This window comes from Heterocephalus glaber, unplaced genomic scaffold (genome assembly GCF_053883595.1).
Source record: "Heterocephalus glaber isolate CG9 unplaced genomic scaffold, H.glaber_assembly_v1.0 deba00001532, whole genome shotgun sequence".
NCBI lineage: Eukaryota > Metazoa > Chordata > Mammalia > Rodentia > Bathyergidae > Heterocephalus > Heterocephalus glaber.
This window is the reverse complement of record NW_028258330.1, coordinates 5389145-5413271: the sequence shown is the minus strand read 5'-3', so window position 1 is coordinate 5413271 and position 24127 is coordinate 5389145. Positions and strand designations below refer to the sequence as shown.

At 47.7% G+C, this 24127-nt stretch overlaps 2 protein-coding genes and 1 non-coding gene across 7 annotated transcripts in view; 1 reads left to right on the top strand and 2 right to left on the bottom strand.

Annotated features, from left to right (window-relative positions):
- Positions 1-14914, bottom strand: part of Snx5 (sorting nexin 5) — a 20381-nt gene extending 5467 nt beyond the window's left edge. Inside the window, exons 1-7 of one of the 3 annotated variants that reach the window (XM_004840861.4) lie at positions 14821-14914; positions 14504-14586; positions 5330-5434; positions 4537-4647; positions 3507-3628; positions 1413-1536; positions 567-662 (exon numbers count right to left, since the gene is read on the bottom strand). In XM_004840861.4, coding sequence (XP_004840918.1) covers positions 567-662; positions 1413-1536; positions 3507-3628; positions 4537-4647; positions 5330-5434; positions 14504-14554 — 609 coding nt within the window. In that variant the 5' untranslated portion in view covers positions 14555-14586; positions 14821-14914. Of the gene's footprint in view, positions 1-566; positions 663-1412; positions 1537-3506; positions 3629-4536; positions 4648-5329; positions 5435-14503; positions 14605-14820 lie in introns of those variants that run through there. The other 2 variants (XM_087188637.1, XM_087188638.1) reach the window with 2 other exon arrangements.
- On the bottom strand, positions 10581-10805 carry LOC147824629 (small nucleolar RNA SNORD17). Its single transcript, XR_015442091.1, has one exon. It is a non-coding gene; the product is annotated as a small nucleolar RNA SNORD17 (small nucleolar RNA).
- On the top strand, positions 14885-24127 carry Mgme1 (mitochondrial genome maintenance exonuclease 1). 3 transcript variants are annotated; one of them, XM_004840859.3, is made up of 5 exons: positions 14885-15063; positions 15761-16330; positions 20704-20923; positions 22300-22432; positions 22887-24127. In XM_004840859.3, the coding sequence occupies exons 2-5, from the start codon at positions 15829-15831 to the stop codon at positions 23118-23120; spliced, it is 1089 nt and encodes a 362-aa protein (XP_004840916.1). In that variant the 5' UTR covers positions 14885-15063; positions 15761-15828; the 3' UTR covers positions 23121-24127. The 3 variants fall into 3 exon arrangements, with proteins under 3 accessions (XP_004840916.1, XP_021110763.1, XP_004840917.1); XM_021255104.2 differs by having other exon boundaries at positions 14926-15059; XM_004840860.3 differs by lacking the exon at positions 14885-15063 and adding an exon at positions 15094-15252.

The window sequence follows — 24127 nt, the reverse complement described above, 5'->3', positions numbered from 1 at the left end:
CTTTCACCTCATTTCAGTACCGGGTATCAAACTCCGGTCCTTGCACTTGCGCAGCAGGCAGCAAAACCACTGAGCTAAATCCCCAGTCCTCACTTTTTATTTTTTATTGGTACCAGGGATTGAACTCAGAACCTTGCACTTGCAGGTCAGGCATAGTGCTACTGAGCTAACTCTCCGGTTCTTCATTCACTTTTTAAAAATGAGTAACCTCTGTCCTTACAGAGAAGGAGAGAGACTCGAGTGGCAAGGCTCATCTCAGCCCTCCTGAGAGTACAAGGCTGCTGGGGGAGGTGAGACGGCTGAGCTCGGGTGGCCCCAAATCCTCCTGTTTGGAAGGAGCCCGGTGGGAGCAAAAGGCCCATCGCATCTCCCTCCTGCTGCCCTGGGAGTGGAGACCCTGAAAGTGAGTCGAGGTAACCTTTCCTGCTCTACACCTGGGCATTAGGGTTGTGCCCCACAACCAAGTCAGCCATTTCTGAAAGTTAACGTGGAATGAGTCACAAGGAGCTGGAAGGTCACTTATTCCCATCAGTCAAGAATTTTCTCCTCCAACCAAAGCCCCTTACCTTAACTCCAGAAAACAGAACTTCATCAGCGCTCTTCACCACGCTCTTAAAAAACCCACCAAACACCTCTTTGGTGTTTTTCCGTCTGACGCTTAGCTGTGAAAGAAGGAAATTCCAAAAGACCACTTTACTTTACACGCTTTTTCCTAGGATCCCACACAGGTGCTGAGCAGCATTCCCAGTGACTATTACGACACGGCCGAGGAGAGCCGGCTAGGACTCCGCCTAACACCAAGTCAATACACCTAACACGTGGCCAACCTCACTCAAGCCCTCTCCTGAAAGGCTAACAGGATTCTGGACGGCTGTGCAGGTGCCAAGGCTTACGGTTTCTCCGTCCTTGGCAATATCATCATGCTGCTCTGGCTTATGCTGTTTCTTAGGCGCTCAGTGTCAGGAGACACTGAAGAAATGTCCGAACCAGGGCTCACCTCACACACATTATGTAGCAATGACTACAACGCTGAAAACCAAAACAGGCTACATATGTATGTTACCGCTTGAGCTCCTCCTCTGTTTCAAACATACACTGAGGGAAAAGCCAGTCTTTGAAAGGGGGAAAATGCCAAAATTTAGGTGGCTTTACAAAACTGCCTTTGTAATGTGGATCTCTGGGGGAAGCAGCATCTAACCTGCCCACTGCATCTGTGTTGGTAAGAAACTCAAAAAACTTTAATAGTCAATTTTTCAGTTGCCCAGGCTAGGCTCAAACTTGCGATCCTCCTGCTCAGCCTGAGTAGCTGGGCTGACAAGCATGTGCCATCTCACAGGCTAAAGCCTATTTTTAAAAGCCCAATCACACATTTTAACTTAAAGGACCATGGAAATGGAATAAAATTGCCTTACATCCTGATCATATTCCAGGAAAACATGAAAGTTGCGGTCTTTACTGAGGACGGGGTGAGAAGAGAGACGCTGAAGAAATACTTCGTGGGAGGACACGGTCTTCTTAAAGACAGCGAGGTACTCCCTGCAAAGAACCACACAGGACCCAGCTGGCACCACTCATCATGGGACCAGCACCGCTCACTCCCTGGCAATGGAACTGCTTCGGCTCACCTTACTGTAGATACCATGGCTAAACCAGAGCATTATTTTGGCATAACTCAGTATCTAGTCAGGGACTAAATCGAGGAATCCCTGTGCTACAGCTTGTGTCTAGGTGTCTCCCCTAAGCCTCATGCGGTCATAGGGGGGACTTTTTCAGAAGTGGCTGGATCTAGAGTGCTTGATGCTGGGACGAATTCATGGTGCAATGCTAGGATCAAGGGCTCTAGGATTAAGGGTGTGAGTGGCATCTGCTCTACATAGCCTGGATAAGATGTAAGGGCTAGATGTGGTCCTCCCTTGTTCCTTTGCTACCTTCTGCCTGCCACGAACTGTTTCTCCTCTGCAATGCCTGTCTGCCATCCACCCTGTCTCGGAGCCAGCTGATTATAGACTAAAACCTCTACGAACAGTGAACTAAATAAACTTTCCTCCCTTAATTTGTGTGTATCAGGTATTTTGTCTCAGCAACTAAAAAGTAATTTAGACACCATGGAATCAACCAGTGGGGAGGAAGTGGTGCTGTATGGACTTGCTGGATGGACTCAGCCTCAGAGCCCTCAAACCTACACCCAGCCACCGCAGCACCTGGTGCAGCACACTGGTCCAGCCAAAGGAGCCCGGCCACACAGGCGGCATGGGCCCAAGCAGGACCGTAGGGAGCCGCAGAGATGGCACCTGAGTCCCACATGCCCCTCCTGAGGGCTGAGTGCTTCTGAGCCAAGAAGAAGGGGTAGAAACCTCCCCACCCCAACTCCTAAAGCCCACCTTGTATCTGTTAAGTAAGACTTGTTATACAGATCTTCCTCCTGAACTTTCAGATATTTAAATGGCATTATTTGTGGTTTCAGAGTTCATGTTTGACTCATTTGGTTTTCATTTTAAACCCAAATACTCAAGAATGAAAACCTAGCCAGGGATTTAGCTCAGTGGTGCCGATGCCTGCCTTGATAGTGCAAGGTCCTGAGTTCAATCCCTGGTACCAAAAACAAAACAAAAACAAAAACAAAAAACTTCTCACCAAAGAATGAAAATCTACAACTATGACAGAGAGTAAAGAAATCCATTTTTTCCTTTTGTTTCTTTTTTTTGGTACCAGGGATCAAACTTGGAACCTTGTGCTTACGAAGCAGGTGGGAGAACCACTGAGCTAAATCCCCAGCCCAAGAAATCCATTTTTGCTCAGAAATTACAACCAGCTTAGAGAGAATACGCTGCCTGTGAGCCTGGCCCCTCCAGTGAACCATCAGAAGTTACTTGGACAGTTCTAACAGCACTCACTGCAGTCTAGTTTCTCCTGTATCTCTGGTAACCAAACTTTAGGGGAAAATAACCTTGGTACCACCAGCCTGATAATGTATAAAGAGCCAGGTGTGGTGGTACACATCTGTAATACCAGCACTCAGAAGGCTGAAGCAGGAGGAATGCCATGATTTCAAAGCCAGGATGGGCTACATACCGGTAGAAAGCCCTTGCTTCAAAACAAAAACAACAAAGAAACTATTCCAGACCCACAACCCTAATAGGCACAGCCTGTGTAGAGAGAAAGAAAAACTAGTTTGTACCATGTTAATGGCCTCAAGGAGCACATCCCATCCTCAGCAAAATGCAGTCTTAGAAAACAGCAGCAAGACAGGCATGATGGCTCATGGCTAAAATTCCAGCACTTAGGAGGCTGAGGCAGGAGGATTGCCATGAGTTTGAGGCCAGTCTGGACTATAGGAGACCTTGTCTCAAAAAACAAAACAAACAAAAAAGAAAATAGCAGCAGGCAATTAAGAACTATGCTAAAACAAAATAAAAAACCCAATCATCTAGCTTTAGGTTGTTCTTCTCCTATGTGTACAGGACTTTGCTACCTCTTGAAGATGCAGCCAGTAAAAGCACACTTACGCCTCCAGCTCCTGCTTCATTTTGGCAAATTCCTCTTTGGTCATGGATCCTTCCCCTTCTCCCAGCTTCTGCATCTTCTCACGGGGGCCGTCGAAGTCTGGCTTTGTAGGAGCCGGAGGGATCTGCAGCAGGGACGGGGACCCATGAGCACTGTGTGAGCGGCATCATGCTGGCTGGCCTCATGCCCATCACTGAGCTGTCCCAACCAAACCCTGCTCCTGAGGGAAGGAGCGTCCTCCACAGCTGGGTGTTCAACTACAGACAACAGCAGAGCACCAGTTTCCAAATGACTTCACTATCAGCTTAAAATTACATACTATAACCAGTGCCAAAAACCCATTGCTAACCAAGATTAAGTTTTCAGACATCAAAAAGAATCCAATTACAAAGGATAATCAAAAGAGTGTCATTTATGGGCCGGGGATTTAGCTCAGTGGTTTCGCCACCTGCTTCGCAAGCGCAAGAACCTGAGTCCGATCCCTGGTACCAAAAAAAAAAAAAAAAGTGTCATTTGGAACAAAAGGGACTTTTCCACACAAGTGTCAAGTACTAATTTTGTTCAATAACTCATTTTTCATTAAGAAATCAGCATTTGGTAGAGTCTCCGGTCTCCCAGCAGCACAGGATTCTCATCTGAAATACCCAAGGTCCTGTTCCTGAAGGCAAGGATTGACCAAGAGCCTCCTTCATTCTGTGGCACCAGAGAAATCTTACTACACACTGTCAGCAACACTAAGGTTTCCTAGAAACCAATTCTACTGGGGTCTGAAAAAAGAGCAAAACCAAACCTAAAGGCAGATAAGATTTGAATCAGTATTATAGTATTTTATATACATATATAGTCTTATAAGCTTCACCTCATTCTCCATGCGTCTCACACTTTACCCACAAGGGAGAAAGCAAACACTCTAGGCAAATGAAGGCAAACTTCACAACACATTATAGAAGTAGATAGAAGTCTCTTGACACAAAGAGAATAGCAAGGTAGGAAAAAACAGCCTTCTTGTTTTCCTTTCCAAAGTGTACTCACAATAAGCCCAGCATAGTCTGTAGTTTCAGTGAGAGTGTCGTGTAGCCACACGAAGTCCTCATGTTGCCTTGTAACAGAAAACTCTGGACTCTGGAACACGGGCAGTGTGGTCTGTGAAGACAAGGGAGACACAAACTGCTAAGCAGCACCTGATGGGGTGCCTTGGACGGCACTGCAGGAAAACTGCATAAAACATCAGTGAGAGCCAATAAAGAACTAAGTACCCAACACTCGAGAGGCTGAGGCAGGAGATCACCCAAGAGTCCAAGGCCAGCCTGGGCTACATAGTGAGCTCAAGGCCAGCAAGACTCTGTCTCAAAACAAGCAAGCAAGCAAGCAAGCAGTACTACTGCATCTCCCCACCAAGAAAGCTAGTAGCCAGGACTCAAAACTGATTATATATGTCTCTCCTTTCTGAAGCTTGCTGTGAACATCCAACCAAAATGACAAGAATCTTACCAGTAAAAGGAAAAGCCCCAAGGGCCAGGGATTTAGCTCAGTGGTTTCACTGCCTGCTGTGAAAGTGCAAGGACCTGAGTTCAATCCCTGGTACCAAAAAAAAAAAAAAAAAGGAAAAGCCCCAGGAAGTTAAAGCCAAAGGCAGAGGACCCGGCCTCAGAGGCAGGGGCAGGAGCTGTGCCTCCGGCTGCCCCCACAGGCTTGTCTAATGCTCACGGCAAGCCAGGTGGCCAGGTGTCTCACCCAGCAGCCTGCACACTTGCAAACAGCACAGCATCATCTCAGCTGGAGGAGTCTCTCCCCATATCCACATGGAAAGCAGGTGGCCACTCACCTTGGTGTGCACTGTGAACTTGACTTTGTCCCTCTCGCTTAGCGCATCAGGTATGTCGATTTGCAGCGAAGGGTCGATATTCAAGTCCACAGACACAGATCTCAGCTGAAAGGGTTTTTCAATTATTAGTCTCAGATTTATTTTAGTCCTAGAAAGTATCCTTCCAAAGTGAGAGGCAGCTACTAAAAAGCAGCCTACAGACAGATCATTTAGGGTAATGTCACACAGCTTTATTTGGAACAGAGAGGAAACCTGCTTCTCAGTCCCTGAGTCCTAAGCATGCTTTTTTTTTTTTTTGTACTGGGGATCAAACTCAGGACCTTGCACTTGCCAGGCAGGTGCACCACCACTGAGCTAAATCCCCGGCCCATGAAGCATTCTTGTCATGTGAACAAAGCGAGTATGATTTTGGCACCAGTGAAACGTATTTAACCACATACCTGACTCCACACTTAGGTTTAACCAGATGAGAATAAAATCCTGACTTTGCATGTAAATCTTCAAGTACAGAAACATTCAAAAAGCATTAATCAGACCATGCAAAGATGTCTGTTTTTTCCAGTAATGAGGATTGAACCTAGGGCTTTCATGCTGAGTTACACTACCTGACCTTGTTTAAATTTTTAGGTTTCAGACAAGGTCTCACTAAATAGTCTAGACTGGGCTTGAACTTGTGGTCCCCCTGCCTCAGCCTCCTAGATTGCTAGAATTCTGGGGCACTACCACATCCAGCTCAGAGACCAGGAAACCTACCCTAGGAAGATGGCAGAACCATTTGGTGGGGCAGACAGATAAATGAGCCTGTTTACATTTGGACTGCTGCCAACAGCTGAGAAAACAACAGAAAGGGTTAAAAACTGACCACTGCGGTTACATAAGGCACAAGAGGGAGCTCCGCCCTGTAAAACAAAGTTTGTGTGCTAGAAGTTTAGAGGGCAAAAATTTATGACTCTACCTTTGCCAGTTTAAACTGTTTCCTTTTTTTTTTTTTCATACCGGGGATCAAACTCAGGTCCTTGTGCTTGTGCAGCAGGCACGAGAACCACTGAGGTAAATCCCCAGCCCAAACTGTTTCTTCACAGTAAGAAAAGCAGTAGCATTAATAAGAGCTAGGCTATCAGGAAAACATGGTTAAATGGATTTCCTGCTCAATTTAAAACAGTGAACTCTCAACACCAGCAGGTGGTCAAGGGTCCCACTTCCCCCTTCTGCTTTCTGTTTCTGCTGAGGTGAGGCTGCCCAGGCCATTGATACAGGGAGAGCTGAAGACATGTACTTCTCTCTCCCTGTGTCTTCTAAGTACTTCCCCTTTCTTTAAGCACTGTGCCTTTAAATTTTTTTTCAAATTAAAAATACACTAGCTGTGGCCCTGACAGCTTTCCTTCAAAAGTTTCAAATTCTGTCAATGAGCACTGATCACAACCCCAGCAACTAATAAGATCACAGTATAATCAGTCTCAAACCTCAGCCCAACCATCTCTCCTTCCCAAATGCACTCTTGACAACTGGCACGAACCACATGATTTGGTGTGGTTTAACTCAGATGACCATTTCTTGAGATCTCTGCATGAAAATAAAGCATGGGGGCCAGGTGTAGTGGCAACGCCTGCAAACCCAGCACTCAGGAGGCTGAGGCAGGCGGATCACCAGGAGTTTGAGGTCAGCCAGGGGTACATAGTGAGTTCAAGACCAGCCTGGACTACACAGCAAGACTCTGACTCAAAGAAACTAAATGACCCTGGCTCTCATGGTTTTTCTGATAAAAGCTTCTTTCTTCCTGAGAAATAAAAACCAACACAGATGCAACGTGACTACAGAGGAACACTGGCAACGCCCCTATCCTGTGCTATTAGGGCCATCAGGGCGAGATGGACAAATACAGAACAGAGGCTACCAGGCTGTGGAATGAGACAGATGCTGGAGGAGACCCGGGTGCGTCCGCCATGCACTTCCCAGGGTGCTGCAGAGTCCAGATTCATTTCCTAAGGAAGTCACAGCCCTGACCTCCAGCTATCTCAGTGTGCAGACAACTCCACTCTACTCAACACAATAAGAGTAAATATGGAATTGGGGTTAAGAACTCAAAGTAGGGCCAGGGATTTAGCCGTCTGCTGCGCAAGCGCAAGGACCCGAGTTCAATCCCCAGTGGGGGGGGGGGGGACGGGACACACCTCAAAGTAGATCTAATCAAGTAAATAAATGGGGTTTATTCCCATACCATGGTTAGGGCTGGGGTGCTTGTCTGGTATGCATGAGAACCCGGGCTCGATCCTGAATACTACACACACACACACACACACACACGGTTTTGTTTTGTTGGTTTTTTTTGGTACCGGGGATCGAACTCATGACCTTGCACTTTCGAGGCAGGCGTGGTGCCACTGAGCTAAATCCCCAGCCCACGTACAGATGTTTTTAAAAGGATTCGTACAGATGTTTTTAAAAGGATTTAAAGTTAACCACACGAAGAGTCCATGGCCAAACCATCCTGAACGTGCCCAACCTCCTTCGACTGATCTCAGAAGCTAAGCAGGGTCGGCCTGGTTAGTACGTGGATAGGAGACACACAGTGAAGATTTTGAAAACTGCTCCTCTAGCCGCCCGCTGTGTCCAGCACTGCCCTTCTGGAAGGACTGGAATGCAAGTCCCAACAACCAGATGTGACAGCCTCAGCCACCACACAATGGGCTACTACTGCACAGCAGCCGAACTGGGGCCACAAAAATGGTCTGACAGCAATGTAAACCCATACCACCCCCATGGACATCATAAGGGGTCTCAGAAACCAGAACTGGACCTCCCACAAGACTCTGTGCGCAAAGTGCAAAGGCCTGTACCTCATTTATGGTGAGCCTTTCCCAGGAGCCAAGACTAAAAGCAGCCTAGGTGCCAAGGAATGGGTGAAAGCATTAAGAAAATGTGGCACACACACGGAGTATTACTCAGTCGTAAAGAACAATGACATGTCATCTGCAAGAATGGATGGAGTCGAAAGCAACCAACTTAGGTGAAATAGAACAGACTGAGAAACATAAGTAACCATGTGTTTTCTCTGGTGTGGAATATAAAAAAGATGACATACCGCTGGGCGTGGTAGACATGCCTGTAATCCCAGCACTCAGGAGGCTGAGACAGGAGGATTGCTGTGAGTTTGAGCCCAGCCTGAACTACAGCCAGATCCTGTCTCAAAAACAAACTAACTAGGGGCCGGGGATTTAGCTCAGTGGTTTCGCTGCCTGCTGCACAAGCGCGAGGACCTGAGTTCAAAAACTAACTAAATAAATACTTAAAAGACAACATGCAAGAAGGGGGACTATTACAAAAGGAGTTAACTGGGAGGGTAAGGGGAAGATGGAGATGATAAAATATACATATGTAGGAAGCACCACACTCAACTGTAAGTACACTGTAAAATTACTAAGCACTAACAAAACAGATTAAAAAACCAAGAGGGGCCAGGGATTTAGTTCAGTGGTTCCAGGGCCTGCCTCACAATCGCAAGGTCCCGAGTTCGATCCCCAGTCCAAAAAAAAAACAAACTAAGAGAATGTTCTCAAAGGTTACTGGCAAAGTTCCCCAGGCACTCAGGCCCCAGCCACCAGTAGAGGCTGAAGCAGGAAGAGCCCAAGTTCAAGGCCAGCCTAGGCAATTTAGGAAAACCTTGTACAAAAAAAAGGGCTATGAAATGCTTAGAGTTGCTAAATCAGCATCTGAATCCTCACTGCGGAAGTACTGTGTGATTATATGTTCAGCATTCCTTCTTATGCTTAGTCAAGGAAACCAATGTTCTCCAACCCTGTTTCAGCCCTGTTCCGGTGGTACTGTGCTTACTAAAGAAATCACCAGACTCCAGCGGGGGTGGTCTTCTTGCTCCCACTCAAAGAGCATCAGCGCTTAGTCCTGCTCCCACCTCCGGATCCTGACCTGGGCCAGGTGCCGTCCTGCCTGAGTGGCCATCATTATATTAAATCAGTAGGGAAGGGGCAGGCCTCATGTTGCATTTTACTGCTCTTTCAGATCTCGCACAAGTCATTCAAGACAATCCAATTTAGACCCATACCTACTCTTGCACAATGGAATTTCCGTTCTCTGACTCTTGTAGATTTCCCTAGAAACCACTGCACCCAGTATCCCATGTTTCAGACCCTTCTGCTCCCAACACAATCCTTACCAGAGCAATCATTAACAATAAGGAACGTGGTCACCTCCTCACAGGAGAAGCAAGCGGGGGAAGCAGCACTGCTTCACTTGGCCAAGTTTTAGCTCGCCGTAGAAATCTCCACATTTTTGGGAAGAGTCAGGGCACTTCCGGTTGGGTACCAGGCAACTGCCAGGACAACTGCCAGCCCTAGCTGCTGAGGGTTCAGGTGCTCACTTCTGAGCTATTCAGCAGTAAAAGCTCCCTCTTGCAGAGGTCTTCATGGCTCACAGATAGCAAAGGACACCTATGTGACTGACCAGACAACACAACAGCTAAGATTCTGCAATTCAAGAATCCTAATGCTGGCTCCTGGTACCACACAACTAAGATGACACAACAAAATTAAGCTCCACAGTAACCAGTACCTAGACTGTGGCTAGTCTACAGCTACTTTAATCACCCTGTACATGATGTTGAAAAGCTGGATACAACGTTAGCCCCCTTCCCCAGACCCCCCTTTATGGACAAGGGTTAGTATCCTTTGCAAGGATAAAATGGGGACAGGGACCTCACAAGCAGAAGGTCCCAAGTTCAATCCCCGGTACCCTCCCCCCCAAAAAAAGGGACAGGGATTTTGCTCAGAGGCACCGCACCTGCCTGGCAAGCACAAAGTCCTCAGTTCAGTTCCCAGTACCGAGAAAAAAAAAAAGTTAAAATGAAGGCTAGGCATAGTGGCACAGGCCTGTAATCCCAGCACTGGGGAGGCTGTGGCAGGAGGAGCTCCAGGAGCTCAAAGCCAGCCTGAAGTACATAGTTAGACCCTGTCTCAAAACAAACCAAAAAGTTAAAATGTTTTGGTACTATCTGTGAATATTGCTGTTTTTTCCCACGCTGAAGATAACCAAAGTTTCATTTACACTCGCCCGACGTCTCATTGCAGCAATGGTGCATGAGAAGCAGACCCAGCTTGAACTTTGGTCTCATCCCTGCCCTCCCTGACTGGCTGTACCTTCCTGTAACTGAGGCCTGAGATGCTAACTGAGCTCTTCTGACCTCAGACCACTAACTCTAACAGGTGCAAGCTCACAGAAAGCAGAAGGGCCACAGCAAGTGATCAGATTCCACCACTCATCTCGGTGAGTGGGACCCAGAGGCCCCACCCTGCCACCACCAACTGGTCCTCCTGCAGTCCCCAGCACCAGGCACCCACAGCAGAACACTGCAGGCTGAGGGGCACTGGGGGCCACACACCTGGGTTCCTAGAACAGGAACCTGGGCTTGAAGAAGGTCGGGACAGCACACTCAGCGAATGGATAAACCGAATCATCACTTCACAAAGCTGCGAGCCCATGCACCAGATGAATATCAACACGACAAGCAAGAGACCACAAGACCATGTCGGATTACTGCCTTAACTCACCCATGTCAAGAAATCCATTTAATTGTTGATGTCAACAATTTTCAGTTCACAAAGCTAAGTGATCTTTAAGGCTCTCCCAACTTGGAAATCCAATTGGGCTACACAAGGCTACAGAAAACTCTAACCAGTAAAAAAAGGGAAAAACCTTTTGACAAGCTAGTGTGGCCCTTGTGACACAGCCCAACCTGAGTGACCGGACATAGCACTTGGTCCCAAAGGACACCCGACTGTGTCTGCAGGTGTTCTGGGTTGTCAGGCCTGGAGGGGAGGAGCTGCTGTCACAGGAAAGGCTGGTAATGTTGCTTAACATCTACTGTCCACAAGGCCACCTCCCCAAAACACATGGGAGCAGTGACCAGGTTGCAAAAACCCAGTTTAAATTAATGGTAGAGATTAGTCACAAGGTCTCATGGTCTAGAAAACTCTAAAAGTCTGTTGCCCACTGCTTCCTGTGTAGTCAGAATGCCTAAGCACATCTTGACTTGATAAAGCAGTCACAAATGGAGACCAAGGACACTGTGTGTGATTACTGATCCAGAACTAAGTGTAGGCAGCTGCGATAAGCCAAACGAACTTCCTGAATTTAGAGAGAAGTCACATGATTGTGCTGAAGAAATACTCAAGTCTGCAAAACTGGTAAACGAGCAGTTGTTACAGCACTGAGCGAAGTTCAGGACGATCCTGTGGGAACACACTGCAGGCCAGCCAGCCCTGTCCCAGCGCCCAGGCGGCTTCCACACCTGAGGATCCTAGCAGCAGTTTAGTCTACACTGCTGCCCAAACCAATGTAACCCACTAATAATTACTACCCACTGCTTTCCTTTCCATGCGCAATTTCCAATGCAAAATTCATTCCCAAGGCAAGAAGCCTAAAGCTTTTCAGATTCAAAGTCCCAGGAGCCAGGACCCCACAGGCAGTACTGTCACACTCCATTTGCCTTCAGAATAATGGGAGCGGCTAACCCTCAAGACCCCCGGGGCACCCAGGGACCTAAACATGGTGCAACACAAGTAGAGAAGGGAAACTTATTTTTATGTGCGGCATAATCCCAAATTTCCACCTACCTGCTAAAATTCCCAGACATCTGAGTGGGGAGGGGGCAGGCAGCACCATTTCCTTAGCTACTGTAAAAATCTTCTAAATTGTAATGATCAGAACTCATTCTTTCCCATTAGCAGAGAATTAAGAACCCAATTAACAAGCAATTCTGCTGCACTCTATTTAAGGAAGAACACAAATCAACACCTTCAGCTAAAGCATGTAAATGTGTAGCAAGGTGTGGTGATGCATGAGGCTGAAGCAGGAGGACCAAGGTCAGCCTGGGCTACATTTATCCTGAACATAGTGAGGCCTTGCCTCAAAAAGCAACAAAAATTTGGGCCAGGGATTTAGCTCAGTGGTTCCGCTGCCTGCCTTGCAAGCACAAGGCCCATCCCTGGTACCGAACCTTGGGACACCCCCCCCCCGCCGGAAAACAAAGCAACAAAAATTTAAGTGTCTAGGTAACAGCTCAAAACTCCCTTTGAGTTTTGCTTAGTTTGCCCAAATGAGTACCTCATTAGCATCCAAACTTCAAAACCATCTTATGGTCAGTGTTCACTCAAGACTTGGCCTCTGGATCACTCTTACACTTGCCAAACCCACTCGGTCAACTCTTAGTGACCACCACAACACAGTGCCAATCTGCACAGGGCAGGCAGCAAAATGCAGCCAGGTGCTAGGTCAATTTACTCATCTCCTTTCTACAGCTAAAAAAAAAAAAAGGAAATAAGGCTGTATAATTTTCTTTACTAGACACTAAAACCAGGAGGCAGCTGATAGCCTTTGCTGAAGACCAAGTAGTAGAGAACTCATTTTAAAAACCAGTGTCATCTAATAAGATGGGAGGTTGAGCACTGGGTCTTTTTACTTGCCTCACACTGACTAAAAAAATGAAAAGGAAAGATACTGTACCAGGAAAAAGAATCTCTCAACTTTTTCTTAATGTTAGCAAAGTTTATTAAAGATAGGAAAGCTTTATTAAACATATGAAGAGAAACTGGCTGTAAAGTAAGTTTGGACCAAGTAAAAGTAGGAAAAGAAGTACACTCTACAGCATGAGGGTGGCCTGACATGCAAAATCGAAGGAAGGGGGACGGGGATTTAGCTCAGTGGTTCTGGCGCCTGCCTCGAAGGCACAAGGTCCTGAGTTCGATCCCCAGTGCAAATGAATAAATAAATTAAATAAAAAGCGAAGGAAGAGAGACTTCACTTCACAGGGTCTCACTCTAATTCAGTCCAGCCTTGAATTCGCTACGTACTCCACGCTGGCCTCAAACTCTTGGTGATCTTCCTAACAGTCTCCAGAGAGCTGGGACTGCAAGCATGCACCACCCTGCCTAGCTCAACTTTCAAAGAAATAACTACTGCAATCAAAACCTTCCACATAGACAACCCACTTTCTTGTTTTGGGGGGGGGTTGTTGTTTTTTTTTTTTTGGTACTGGGGATCGAACTCGGGTCCTTGCACTTACGGAGCAGGCGACAAAACCACTGAGCTAAATCCCCGGCCCAACAACCCACTTTCTTAGTGCACAACTCTCGGATTTACTTTCTACTTAATGGTTACTTCATTCAAAGATACTTCTAAAAGACGAAGTTTTCAGCAAGACTACTAGTTTCTTAAATTTGACAGCGCCTAGAATTTTTACATTTCCTTCAAAGACGATTCTGCATAAAAGACTGTGGCTCACAACTTTTATGCAATGCAAAACTAGTGGCTCAAATTCAAAGGACCAATAACAATAGACTCTGTTGCTGTATGACAACAGCAACCTTCGCTTATTGTACCAGTAATAAATTCAAAATACATGCGGCCTGCCTGGAGATTACAGACATATAAGCCTTAAAAATAAAGGCAAAAGTCAGGTGTGGTGGCGCAGGCCTGAAATCCCAGCACTCAAAAGGTGAGGCAAGACTGCCAGTAGTTCGAGGCCTGGATTACATAGTGAGTTCAGGACCAGCCTAGACTACACGGCAAGACCATGTCTCAAAATGCTAAAAAGGCAAGTTCACTAAGTATTTGAGCATCCACTAAAAATCACACAATTCCCACGTCGATAAACTAAGCGTTTTTAAGAAGTTGTAAGCAACATGGTACAGATGCCTGACTTAATAGGATTTCCTCAGCTGTTTGGGCTCAAAGAGCGATTTCTCCACGTGGGAGAGGCAGTTGGAGGCAACAAAATTTCGGCTGTTTCTTGCATATTAAGGGGATTTCAAGCTCATCTTCCAGTTACCAGAGACCCAAGGAAAGGACTATTTTGTCTGGCCTCGCTATGTAGTTCAGACTGGTCTTGAACTCATGGCGATCCTCCTGCAAACCGAATGCTGGGATCACGGTTATCGGCCACCAAGCTCGGCAGGAACTTTTAACCCCAACCTGTTTCTGAGGGTCTCCAGGGCTTAGCACGAGCCTGGCCAGTGGTCTGCTCGGGATCAAGTGCGGAACAGGGACCACCGGAAGGTCCCACGAGTCTGGCCCCACCCCGGCGGGAAGCTCGGGGTAGCGGCGCCCACGAGCAGCAAGCCACGGGCAGGGGGCGGAGGGAGCGCGGGGCCTGCCGTCCCTCACCTTGCCGCGGTCCTCCTCCTGCGACTGCAGCGACTCGGGAACCGCGGCCATGGCGACGCGGGCCTCGAGCAGGGGACACCTGGCTGCGCGAGGAAAGAAGAAGCTGGGCCGCCGCCGGGGCGCCTCTCGGGGGTGGCCACGGCCCCGCCTCCGCCAGCCTCCCTGCCCGACGGCAGCCGGCAGCCTCGGAGTCCGCCACCGTCCCAGCGGCCCCAGGAGCAGGCGAGCGACGCGCCACGTGCTCCCCTAGAGCGGCCTCCCCCGTCCCCGCCACCATCCATCTTGGAGCCCGGCAAATAAAGCAACGCGGGGCCTACCCTCGCTCCGCACCGCGAGGGGACCTCCGATCGCAAGACTGCGATAGGGACACAAGGCAACGGCCACTGTAGCAACGAGGATGCCTCAAGAAAGAGCGCGCGTCTGTGCGGAGGGGAATTTATGGCTCAGCCCAACTCCAATATGGCGACGAGCAGTGACGTACACAACCTCGCGAGAGGCAGAGCGCGCGATTTGGAGGACCCGCGCTTCCGCCTGAGGGGCGGGATCCCCACCGATAGTAGGTATATAGAGGCGAACTAGCGGTGAGGGGGCGGGGCATGAGCGCCGCAGAGCATGCTGGGGCTGCTTCCCTGGGGCGGGACCTAACACCAGTCCAAAGCGCGGGAACGATGAAAGTAAGGATCGCGGGAGGCTGCTCGAGTCCCGGAAGTTAAACAAAACGTGGTGACGTCCGAGATACTACCCCTTCGGTAACCAGGCCTTCTTGTCTCTTCTGGAATACAAACTGTCGTTCGAGGGGCCACCGGCATGCTGTCTGGGCATGTCCACACCTGTGTGGAACAGGGGTCGCAATGCTCCAGGGTCATAAGCGGCCCCGCCTCGAGGGTGTGAAGAGGGAATGAGAAATATCCATGCAGAATTTGTCCCCCGAGAACCTGGCGTCCCGCGCCTCCTGTCCTGGACTCGCTTTCCTCAGGATTAAAGCTCAGGGGCGGGCTTGAGGGAGGGAAAGGAATAGAATAAAATTTATTAAATAAAGACCAGGGGCGTCTTGCCCGGGCTCCCACCAGTTGGTATTTAACAAATGGTGGCCTTTCTGGTATTGAGTGACTTTGGAAGTAGCTTTCTCCGAACGTGTCCAGAAGTTATCCTGGATACAGCTCTGATAACAAAGTCGTTCCAATGCAGATTTCCCTTTGGTGTCTCAAGTACAAGGCGTCTACACCTAACACCATTTTTCTTTTAATATTTTAATAGGAATCCAAACTTTAAAAGGCACTCGACGTTGTTTGCAAACAGACTAAGGAAGTGGAAAATAGTTGAAGATGAAGGCATTTCAGACCCTTTGCAAGCAGCTCAGGTCCAAGGCGTTTTCTGTAGAACCAGCCCACATTGCTGGTTTTTCCACTTCCTCTTATTCATGTGGTCCAAAGAAGAAAAACCCCTATGAAGAAGTGGACCAAACCAGATACTCTGAGTTAGTAAAGTCAGTCTTGTCCTTCCGAGGTCCTGCTCAGACTCCAGAATCGCTGCTGGAGGAGGATGCTTTACTCTTTGGACCTGTGAGTAAGGCCAAACCCCCAAAGCAAGACAAAGCCAGAGTTCCCCGGAACTGGTTTCCTATCTTCAATCCAGGCCGAAGCCTAAAACCAAACACAAGTGAGCCTTCAGTTCCTTTGAAAATCCCTCTGCAAAGGAATATGATACCAAGTGTGACCCGGGTCCTGCAGCGGACCATGACAGCAGAACAGATTTTCTACTTGGAGAGGTGGAGACAGCGAATGATTCTGGAGCTGGGAGAAGATGGCTTTGCAGAGTATACTTCAAGTAATTCTCTTTAATTCTAGTTCTGTGTGGTCACTGTGCTTTCTAGAATATAGAGGCATTGGTGTCAAAAGAAGGAGGCCTTTTAGAAAAAACCTTACTAGAAAGGAACTACAGTACTTTTGAATAGTTAGCATTAACTAGCTCTCTTCCTCTGTGTGAACTCAAACCATGAAGCATAGATATATCATCCTTACTTTACAGATGAAACTGAAGCAGAGATCAAGTAATTTGACTAAATTTGCAAAGTGCATTTGTTTTGTAAACTACAAACTATCAGAGTTGCTTGTTTTTGTTGATTATGGAAGTCAGTCGCTTGCAGGAAGTTTTCTAGTTGTTTGGTAGGCATTCTGTCCAGAGTCTAGTAAATGCCCACTTACTAGTTCTACTTCTCATTGTAACTGATGGTGAATTTAAAGCCACTGGCACCAAGGCGGGACACGTGCAATCTATGTTATATCTCAGTCATTTGAGCTAGTCAGATGCTCTTGGTTAAGAACTGAGAGTAAATAAACTAGCCCTTAAGTCCTACTGGTGAGCAAGGAGCATAGCTTCCTTAAAGCACACTCAGCCAAAACCGGACCATTGACACAGGTGAGTTAGCTGGTCCGTGAAGATTACATGGGTGTTTTTGGGTAAAGCCGTGTTTTTGGGTAAAGCCATGTCTTACAGGCGTTCCTTAACGCATGCTTCCTCCAGAGCACTACCTGCTGGCACACAACCACTTTTATATTGTCTTCAGGCATCTTAGAAAAAATATGGAGGGACATGGTGGTGCACCTCTGGAATCCCAGCATTTTGGGATGCTGAGGCAAGAGAATCACAAGTTTGAACCTAACGAAGAGCTGGGGATGTAGCTCCATACAAAGGCCCTGGATTCAATCCCCAGTCCTGAAAAAGGAAAGAAAAACAGTGTGAGTGTGTTAACCCATTAATTTGCTAACTACGCAGTCACTTTATTTTTGATACTGGGGATTGAACTCAAGGCCTTGAGCGTGCCAGGCAGCCGCTATGCCACTGAGCTACATCCCCAGCTTTTTGTTTTAAGACAGGGTCTCACTATGTACCCAAGCTGGCCTAGAACTCACACCAGTCCTACTGCCTCTGCCTCCTGAGTGCTGAGATTACAGGTGAGCACCACCACACCCGGCTATGCAGTCATTTATGTTTCAAAGAAAATTGTTAACTATGTATGTGGTTCCTGGGTATGGCAAGAGTGGTCAAGTCCTGAGCCCCTTAAGAAAACATCCTGGGCCGGGGATGTAGCTCAGTGGTTCCGCTGCCTGCCTTGCAAGCACAAGGTCCACAGTTTGATCCCTGGTACCAAAGAAAAAAAGAAAAGACAACATCTCTCAGTGGCGTGGGGCAAGGACAGTGTGCAGGGGCTGCTGCTTAAGATGGTTCACCCATGATAACCACCAAGATGTGCTCTGCTTTCTGAGCATGCAGCATAGAAATCTATCAGTGAAATCTCCAGTCTGTATTTGTACCACTAGAATTTAGAATTGATAGTCTCCTCCTGAGGAGTTAATTTTCCTTAAGCCAGGAATGTAACAGCTTTCCAGAATCCTGAAATGCCTAATAAAGGAGCTAAAGGTAGAAATCTGCTGGTAGTAGGGAAGCCTAGGGTCTATAGCTCTGGACAGAGTAAGGAAGGGTGCTGATGGCCAGGCCCTTGACACTGGAGGGAAGGCCCACTATGGTGGTGCACACCTATTATCCTAGCACTTGGGAGGCTGAGGCAGGAGGGTCATCGTGAGTTCGAACCCAGCCTGGGCTACATAACAAGACCCAAAACCAAAGATACAGGAGCGGAGTTTCTGTTTGGAATGTGAATGAGCCCTGGTAGAGATGCTCACAGAGTTAGCTTTGTTGCTGCAGGTAGCACTTTGCTGTGTTTCGCAGTGAACTCATTGTAAGCCTTGAGCAGGAGCATGTTCACTCTTTCACAGCGGGGGGCAACCACAGACAGATAGTGTCAGGGCAAGAGTGAAAGACAAAGAAGAAGAAAGTGAATATCAGAGTCCAGCATGCCGATTAAGTGGTCTGGAGAGACCATCTGAAAAACACCAGGAGTAAATTTCTTTTGCCCAGTCTTGCCAGAATCCAAAGTGTAGAGATGTGCCAGAGCTAGTGTTCTACCCAAGACTTGCATGGTTTCCCCAAAATCACTTCTCCTTGGGCCTGGGGATGTAGCTCAGTGGCACTGTGCCTGCCTCATAAGCACAAGGTCCTGAGTTTGATCCCTGGTACCAAAAAAAAAAAGAAAAAATCACTTCTCCTTTTGAAGGTCGGTGAGAAGAAGAAATCTGATTTTTTTTTGTTTGTTTTGGAACTGGGGATCGAACTCAGGACTTTGCACTTTTGTTTCACAAATTTTTTTTTTAAACCCTAGAGTATCAGCCATCGTGCTGGGCATGGTGGTGCACATCTGTAGTCCCAGCACTCAAGGCCACCCTGGACTACTACATGACTACATAGTGAAACCCTGTCTCAAAAAACAATACCACAAGGACCTGAGTTCGATCCCCAGTACAAAAAAAAAAAAAAAAAAATCAGGCATCCTGACGGCTCTAGCATCAGAATATTGAAGATACATGTTTTTTTTTTTTTTAATGTACTTGTATGGAGAATTGAAAACATTTCACTTCTTTAATTGTTTTGGCTCAGTACTCTTGACTTGATGCTACTTATAATAAATTTACTCTTGGGTCATTTTTTTGTTTTTATAAATTGAATCATATTTAATGTCCTGATCCTAAAATCTAGATTTCCATTTTGAGGCCACTATGTGAAGAATGAAGGTTAGATATACTTCGGGGAATGAATCATCTCTTTGCAACGCTGATAGAGCAGTTTTTCTTGTTTTCTTTTTTGGAGGGGGTTAACGGGGCATCAAACCCAGTTTGCTAACTGCTCTGCTTCTGAAAAACCCCATTTCTCTTCCTGTTTTGAACAAGTTTGCCTTCTGATTTGTTGAGTCTAGGTGATTACTATATTTCTTTTCTTTTGATTTTAATTCCACAAGTCTTAAGTTTCTTGTAGGCTTTTCATGTACTAATAATTTCACTTGAGCCAAGTATGTGGAGTAGCCAGGCATGGTGGTGCACGCCTGTAATCCCAGCACTCAGGAGGCTGAGGCAGGAGGAGTGCTGCCAGTTCGAGGCCAGCCTGGGCTGCATAGTGACTTCAGGACCAGCCAGAAATACAAAGCGAGACCCTGTCTCAAAAAACCAAAAAAAACCCCAAATATGTGTGGAGTAAAGTAATTTAGCTCCTAGTTGAATTCCACTTCGCCCTCCAAGTAATTTCCCTGGAGCAGTTCCATGTTTTTGCCAGTGGTAGAACTGACCTCTCAGAGTCTGTGTGGAAGACACTTGCAGATGGAATGTGGCTCCCTGTCCCCTTACTGGGTGAAATTGCCCTCTCCCTTGGGGAGCAACCCCTCGCTGCCAATCTGGAAGGTTCAGGATGCCAGTCAGGCTTTTGCTTTGAGCAGATTAACAGCAACACCTGGGCCAGTAGGGCTTCATTCCTTGGATGATTGTCCACATCTTGCTGGATCCCTGTTTGAAATGAATGTTCTGACAGCATCAAGGCCTCTGCTTAGCCTAACCATTGTCCCTTTCTGTGGCTCCTTCCCTTAGCAACAGTCAAGTGACTGTACAGTATTTCTTACAATTATTAAACCTGTTTCTGTCCTTTTTCTTAACTGGGAAACATGAGGAAAATCAACCAGGACATAGCAGCTGCGTCTTCTCTCCAAATCCCACCACCTCCTGTCATTTTTATTCATGTGACTTGATTTTCATGTCTTGTGGTCACTAATCCTGTTAATAAAAGGATTCCCTGCTTAATTATGTTCATATGTAAAAAGAACTAAAGATCCCAAGTTCGATCCCCAGTACCAAAAGAAAAGAACTAAAGAGAGGCAGGGTTCCCTACTTTTTTTTTTTTTTCAGTACCAGAGATCGAACAGGCCGTGAAACCACTACTGAGCTAAATCCCTGGGCCGGTTCCCTAAATTTTTAATGATTTTTTAAATACAGCCATTTAACCCATTAAATTAGATACTTAATAGATAGTGCTATAAACTAGATGCACTTCTGTAACTCCCGGATCTGCAGTTCTAGGTTTGGCCTAATTCTGTGAGAAATACTTCACTTTAATGCATTTCATTTCTAAACTATTCTAATTCCTTTGGCTTTTGAAAGTGCATTCTTAGTTTTCATAAGAAGCTGAAATTTGATGTTGTAGGGCTTGCCACTTAAAGGTAACTTTTATGATTTTTTTTATCTTGATATCAGAAGTTTTTAGAGCATTTGGTTGTTAGTTCTCACTGGTTTTGTTTTCTGTCTCCTTGATTTTCTTTCTAGACATTTTTTTGCAAGGGAAGCGCTTCCACGAGGCCCTGGAAAACATACTCTCAGCCGAGGGGAACATAAAAGAGGAGGATGAAAGTCCCCTTGCCTGTGGCCACATCAGAAGTGTGCAGCATCTTCTGAAAGATGTGTGTGGAGTGCGTGCTCTCGAGAGCGCCGTCCAGCACAGGGCTCTGCAGTACGTGGGGCTGCTGGACTGTGTGGCTGAGTACCGGTGAGTAGGAGACGGTGCTGCAGGGAGAGATCATCTTGATGCCTGTCAAGAGAGATTCTTTTCCTCTCAACCCTGGCTGCAGGTACCATGGCTTCTGCCTCTTTAAAGTTAAACCAGGCTGGGCATGGTGGCACACGCCTGGAATCCCAGCCCTCTGGGAGGCTGAGGCAGGAGGGTGGCAAGTTTAAGCCCAGATTGGACAATGTAACAACACAGCAAGACCCTGGCTCAAAATTAAGTCCAACCTACATGAGAAGTAAAAGTAGGGCAGGAGGCAAGGGCAGATACAGTGGGTTAGAGCCATATCATCCGGATCAGTCAGTGTTCCACATCTGCACACTTCTCTGTCCCAGGTGTGGCCTGGCTTCCAGCTGTCCCCCTTCCCAAATTTGGATACCAGCTGTAAGCTCCAGTTGGATCCTAGCATTCTGTTTCCTGTTCTCAGAATTTTTACTTTTGTTTTTCTGGTCTCCTAATTTTTCCTCTTTTTTCTTTTCTGTGTTCCTGTTTCCCTAAAGACCATGATCCTTTGGCCTTGAAAATTGCTTCTTCCTGTCTTCCAGGCAGTGGCTGATGTGATAGGAACACAGACTCTCTACACTTCCTGCTGCTTTTAGACTGCTGCTGTGTTACCATTTTTGCCAGTTCCTCCAGATGCCCGGGGTGACTAACCCGAAGGGGCCTCGCCCCAACATAGCACAGAGCCCTAACAGGGTGGGGAAGCACCTCTGTGTGTTCCCCGAGGGCGCTTTGGTTGAGCTCCATGGGAGGGGTCCCCTGGCCATGTGCAGGGCCTCGGGTTCAAAAGCAGGACAGCAGACTCATCCATCTAGAAACTGTGGAGCACCTGACAGTTTTGAGGCAGCGCAGCTTCGTATCTGAGAAGAGCCCTGTGTGCCCAGAAATGCAGCGGCTCTTTCTGGCTCCCTGTAAATTCCCTGAGGGAGCCACACAGTAACTTCCGCCCACAGCCTACAACACATCCCCAACTTCAGATGCTTCTCATACAGATTATAAAACACATACATAGCACTGCTGTCTGTTTTTGTATTCTTTCAGTCTGAGCAACACGTGGTGCTGCACACATGTATTCCCAGCACTTTGGGAGGCTGAGGCAGGAGGATCCCAAGCTCAAGCCCAGCCTGGACAACGTAGTAACTTAGCAAGACTGTCTCAAAGTGAAAAATAAAAAAAGGACTATGGGTGTAGCTCTCTGAAGGCCCCATGTTCAATCCCTGGTACCAGAAAGTTTGTTAAAAGGGGATGGGGGGACAGAAAGTGGAGAATAGAAGCAGTGTCATTAGGTGCTAGTTGCAAACTGCACAGGGGGAAGTTCCGGTCTGACCCAATATGCAGATACTTCTCTGGTATCGTAGAGGCAAGCTGTGCGTGATCGACTGGAAGACATCAGAGAAGCCGAAGCCCTTCCTCCAGAACACATACGATAACCCACTGCAGGTGGTGGCGTACATGGGTGCCCTGAACCACGATGCCAACTACAGCTTCCAGGTCAGGTGGTGCTTTCCACCCCAGGGGTCCCACGCCCCCCTGAGAACCACCGTTTCTTCCTTCCCTGGCTTCTTTCCTCTGTTCCTCCTGCTCCTAGTCCATTCTTCAGTGTTGTGCCTGGCATCTTGGTATCCCCATGTGCCTTGGGTGCAGTCTTTATTTCTTTATGCTTTTTGAGTCAAGGTCTCGTCATGTAGTTCAGGGTGATCTTGAACTCCCTGTGTAGTCCAGGCTGGCCTCAAATTCACAGTGATGCCCCTGCCTCAGCCTCCTGAGTACTGGGATTGCAGGCGTGGGCCACCACACCCAGCACCATGTACAGTCTTTAGTCACCACCACCTTGGAGGTAGATTTTCCTGTAGTCAGGAGACGCTCTTGAGGGTGATGTGGTCCTGAAGTAACAAACCTGAGCTGTGGGCTCACAGGAACCCTGGCATCGCCCATCTCTGCGCAGGTGCAGTGCGGCCTGATCGTGGTGGCCTACAAGGATGGCTCCCCCGCACATGCCCACTTCCTGAACGCCGAGCTCTGCTCCCACTACTGGGCCAAGTGGCTGCTGCGCCTAGAGGAGTACAAGGAAAAGGTTCGGAGCCAGGATGGCCAGAAGCCAGGAGAAGGCCAGGACGCAGCCAGAGCAGGTGCTGCTCTCCCTGTAGGAGAAGAGGGATCGCTGTCTCCTGCTTGCTGAGAGCCAAGTGCCACACCGGCAGAGGCAGGAGGGTTGCTCTGCTGAAATGCACTAGTGCTGACAAAGGTCAGCCGCGGCACTGGCAACACCACCCTGACACGTCTTGACCTGACAGACGGGGAGCAAGGGAGCAGGCCCAGGCAACTCTCACCCCCCTGGACACTTCTTCATCCTTGGCACAGCACTTGGGGCTTCAGTTAAGTCGGAAGGGGCTTATGGGCCAAGGCCCACCCAGGGTGTGTGTGCCACCCCATGCCTTCTTATGGCATGTGCATAGACTGAGGTGCTCTTTCCCATCAGGGAAATAAGCTGTTTTTTGGTTTTTTCCTTTTTGGTTTTTTTGGTGAGGGGTACCAGGGATTGAACTCAGGACCTTGCACTTTCGAGGCAGACACAGTGCCACTGAGCTAAATCCCTGGCCCATCTTTTTTGGTTTTTTGAGACAAAATCTCACTGTGTAGTCCAGGCTGACCTTGAACTCACTTTGTAGCCCAGTCTGGCTTGAGACTCACAGGGATCCTCCTGCCTCAGCCTCTGGAGTGCTAAGATTACAGGAATGCACCATGCACCACCACACTGAGCCCTTTTTCTTCTTCCATTGTTTGAGACTGGGTCTGGCTATGTTGCTCAGGCTGGCCTTGAACTCATAGAGATCCTCCTGCCTCCACCTCCCAAGTGCTGAATAGGAGGTTTGGTTTTTTTTTGGTACCTTGGATCGAACCTGCAACCTTGGGCTTGCGAGGCAGGCAATGGAACCACTGAGCTAAATCCCCAGCCCCAGGAGCTCATTTTTAACATGAGCTGCATGTACATATGTCTGCCCAGGAGGAAGCACTGCTGTCTGACACCTGTGTCGCTCAGTGTCCCGTACCATAGCCAGGCCCCAGCCAAAGATCATCACTGTGGGTGTTCAGTGGCTGCTTCTGGTGTAGTGAACAGAGAAGGAAATTTTTTGTTCATGGGACTTTTCAGCTGTGGGAGCACTAATAAAGTCATGTTTCCATGTC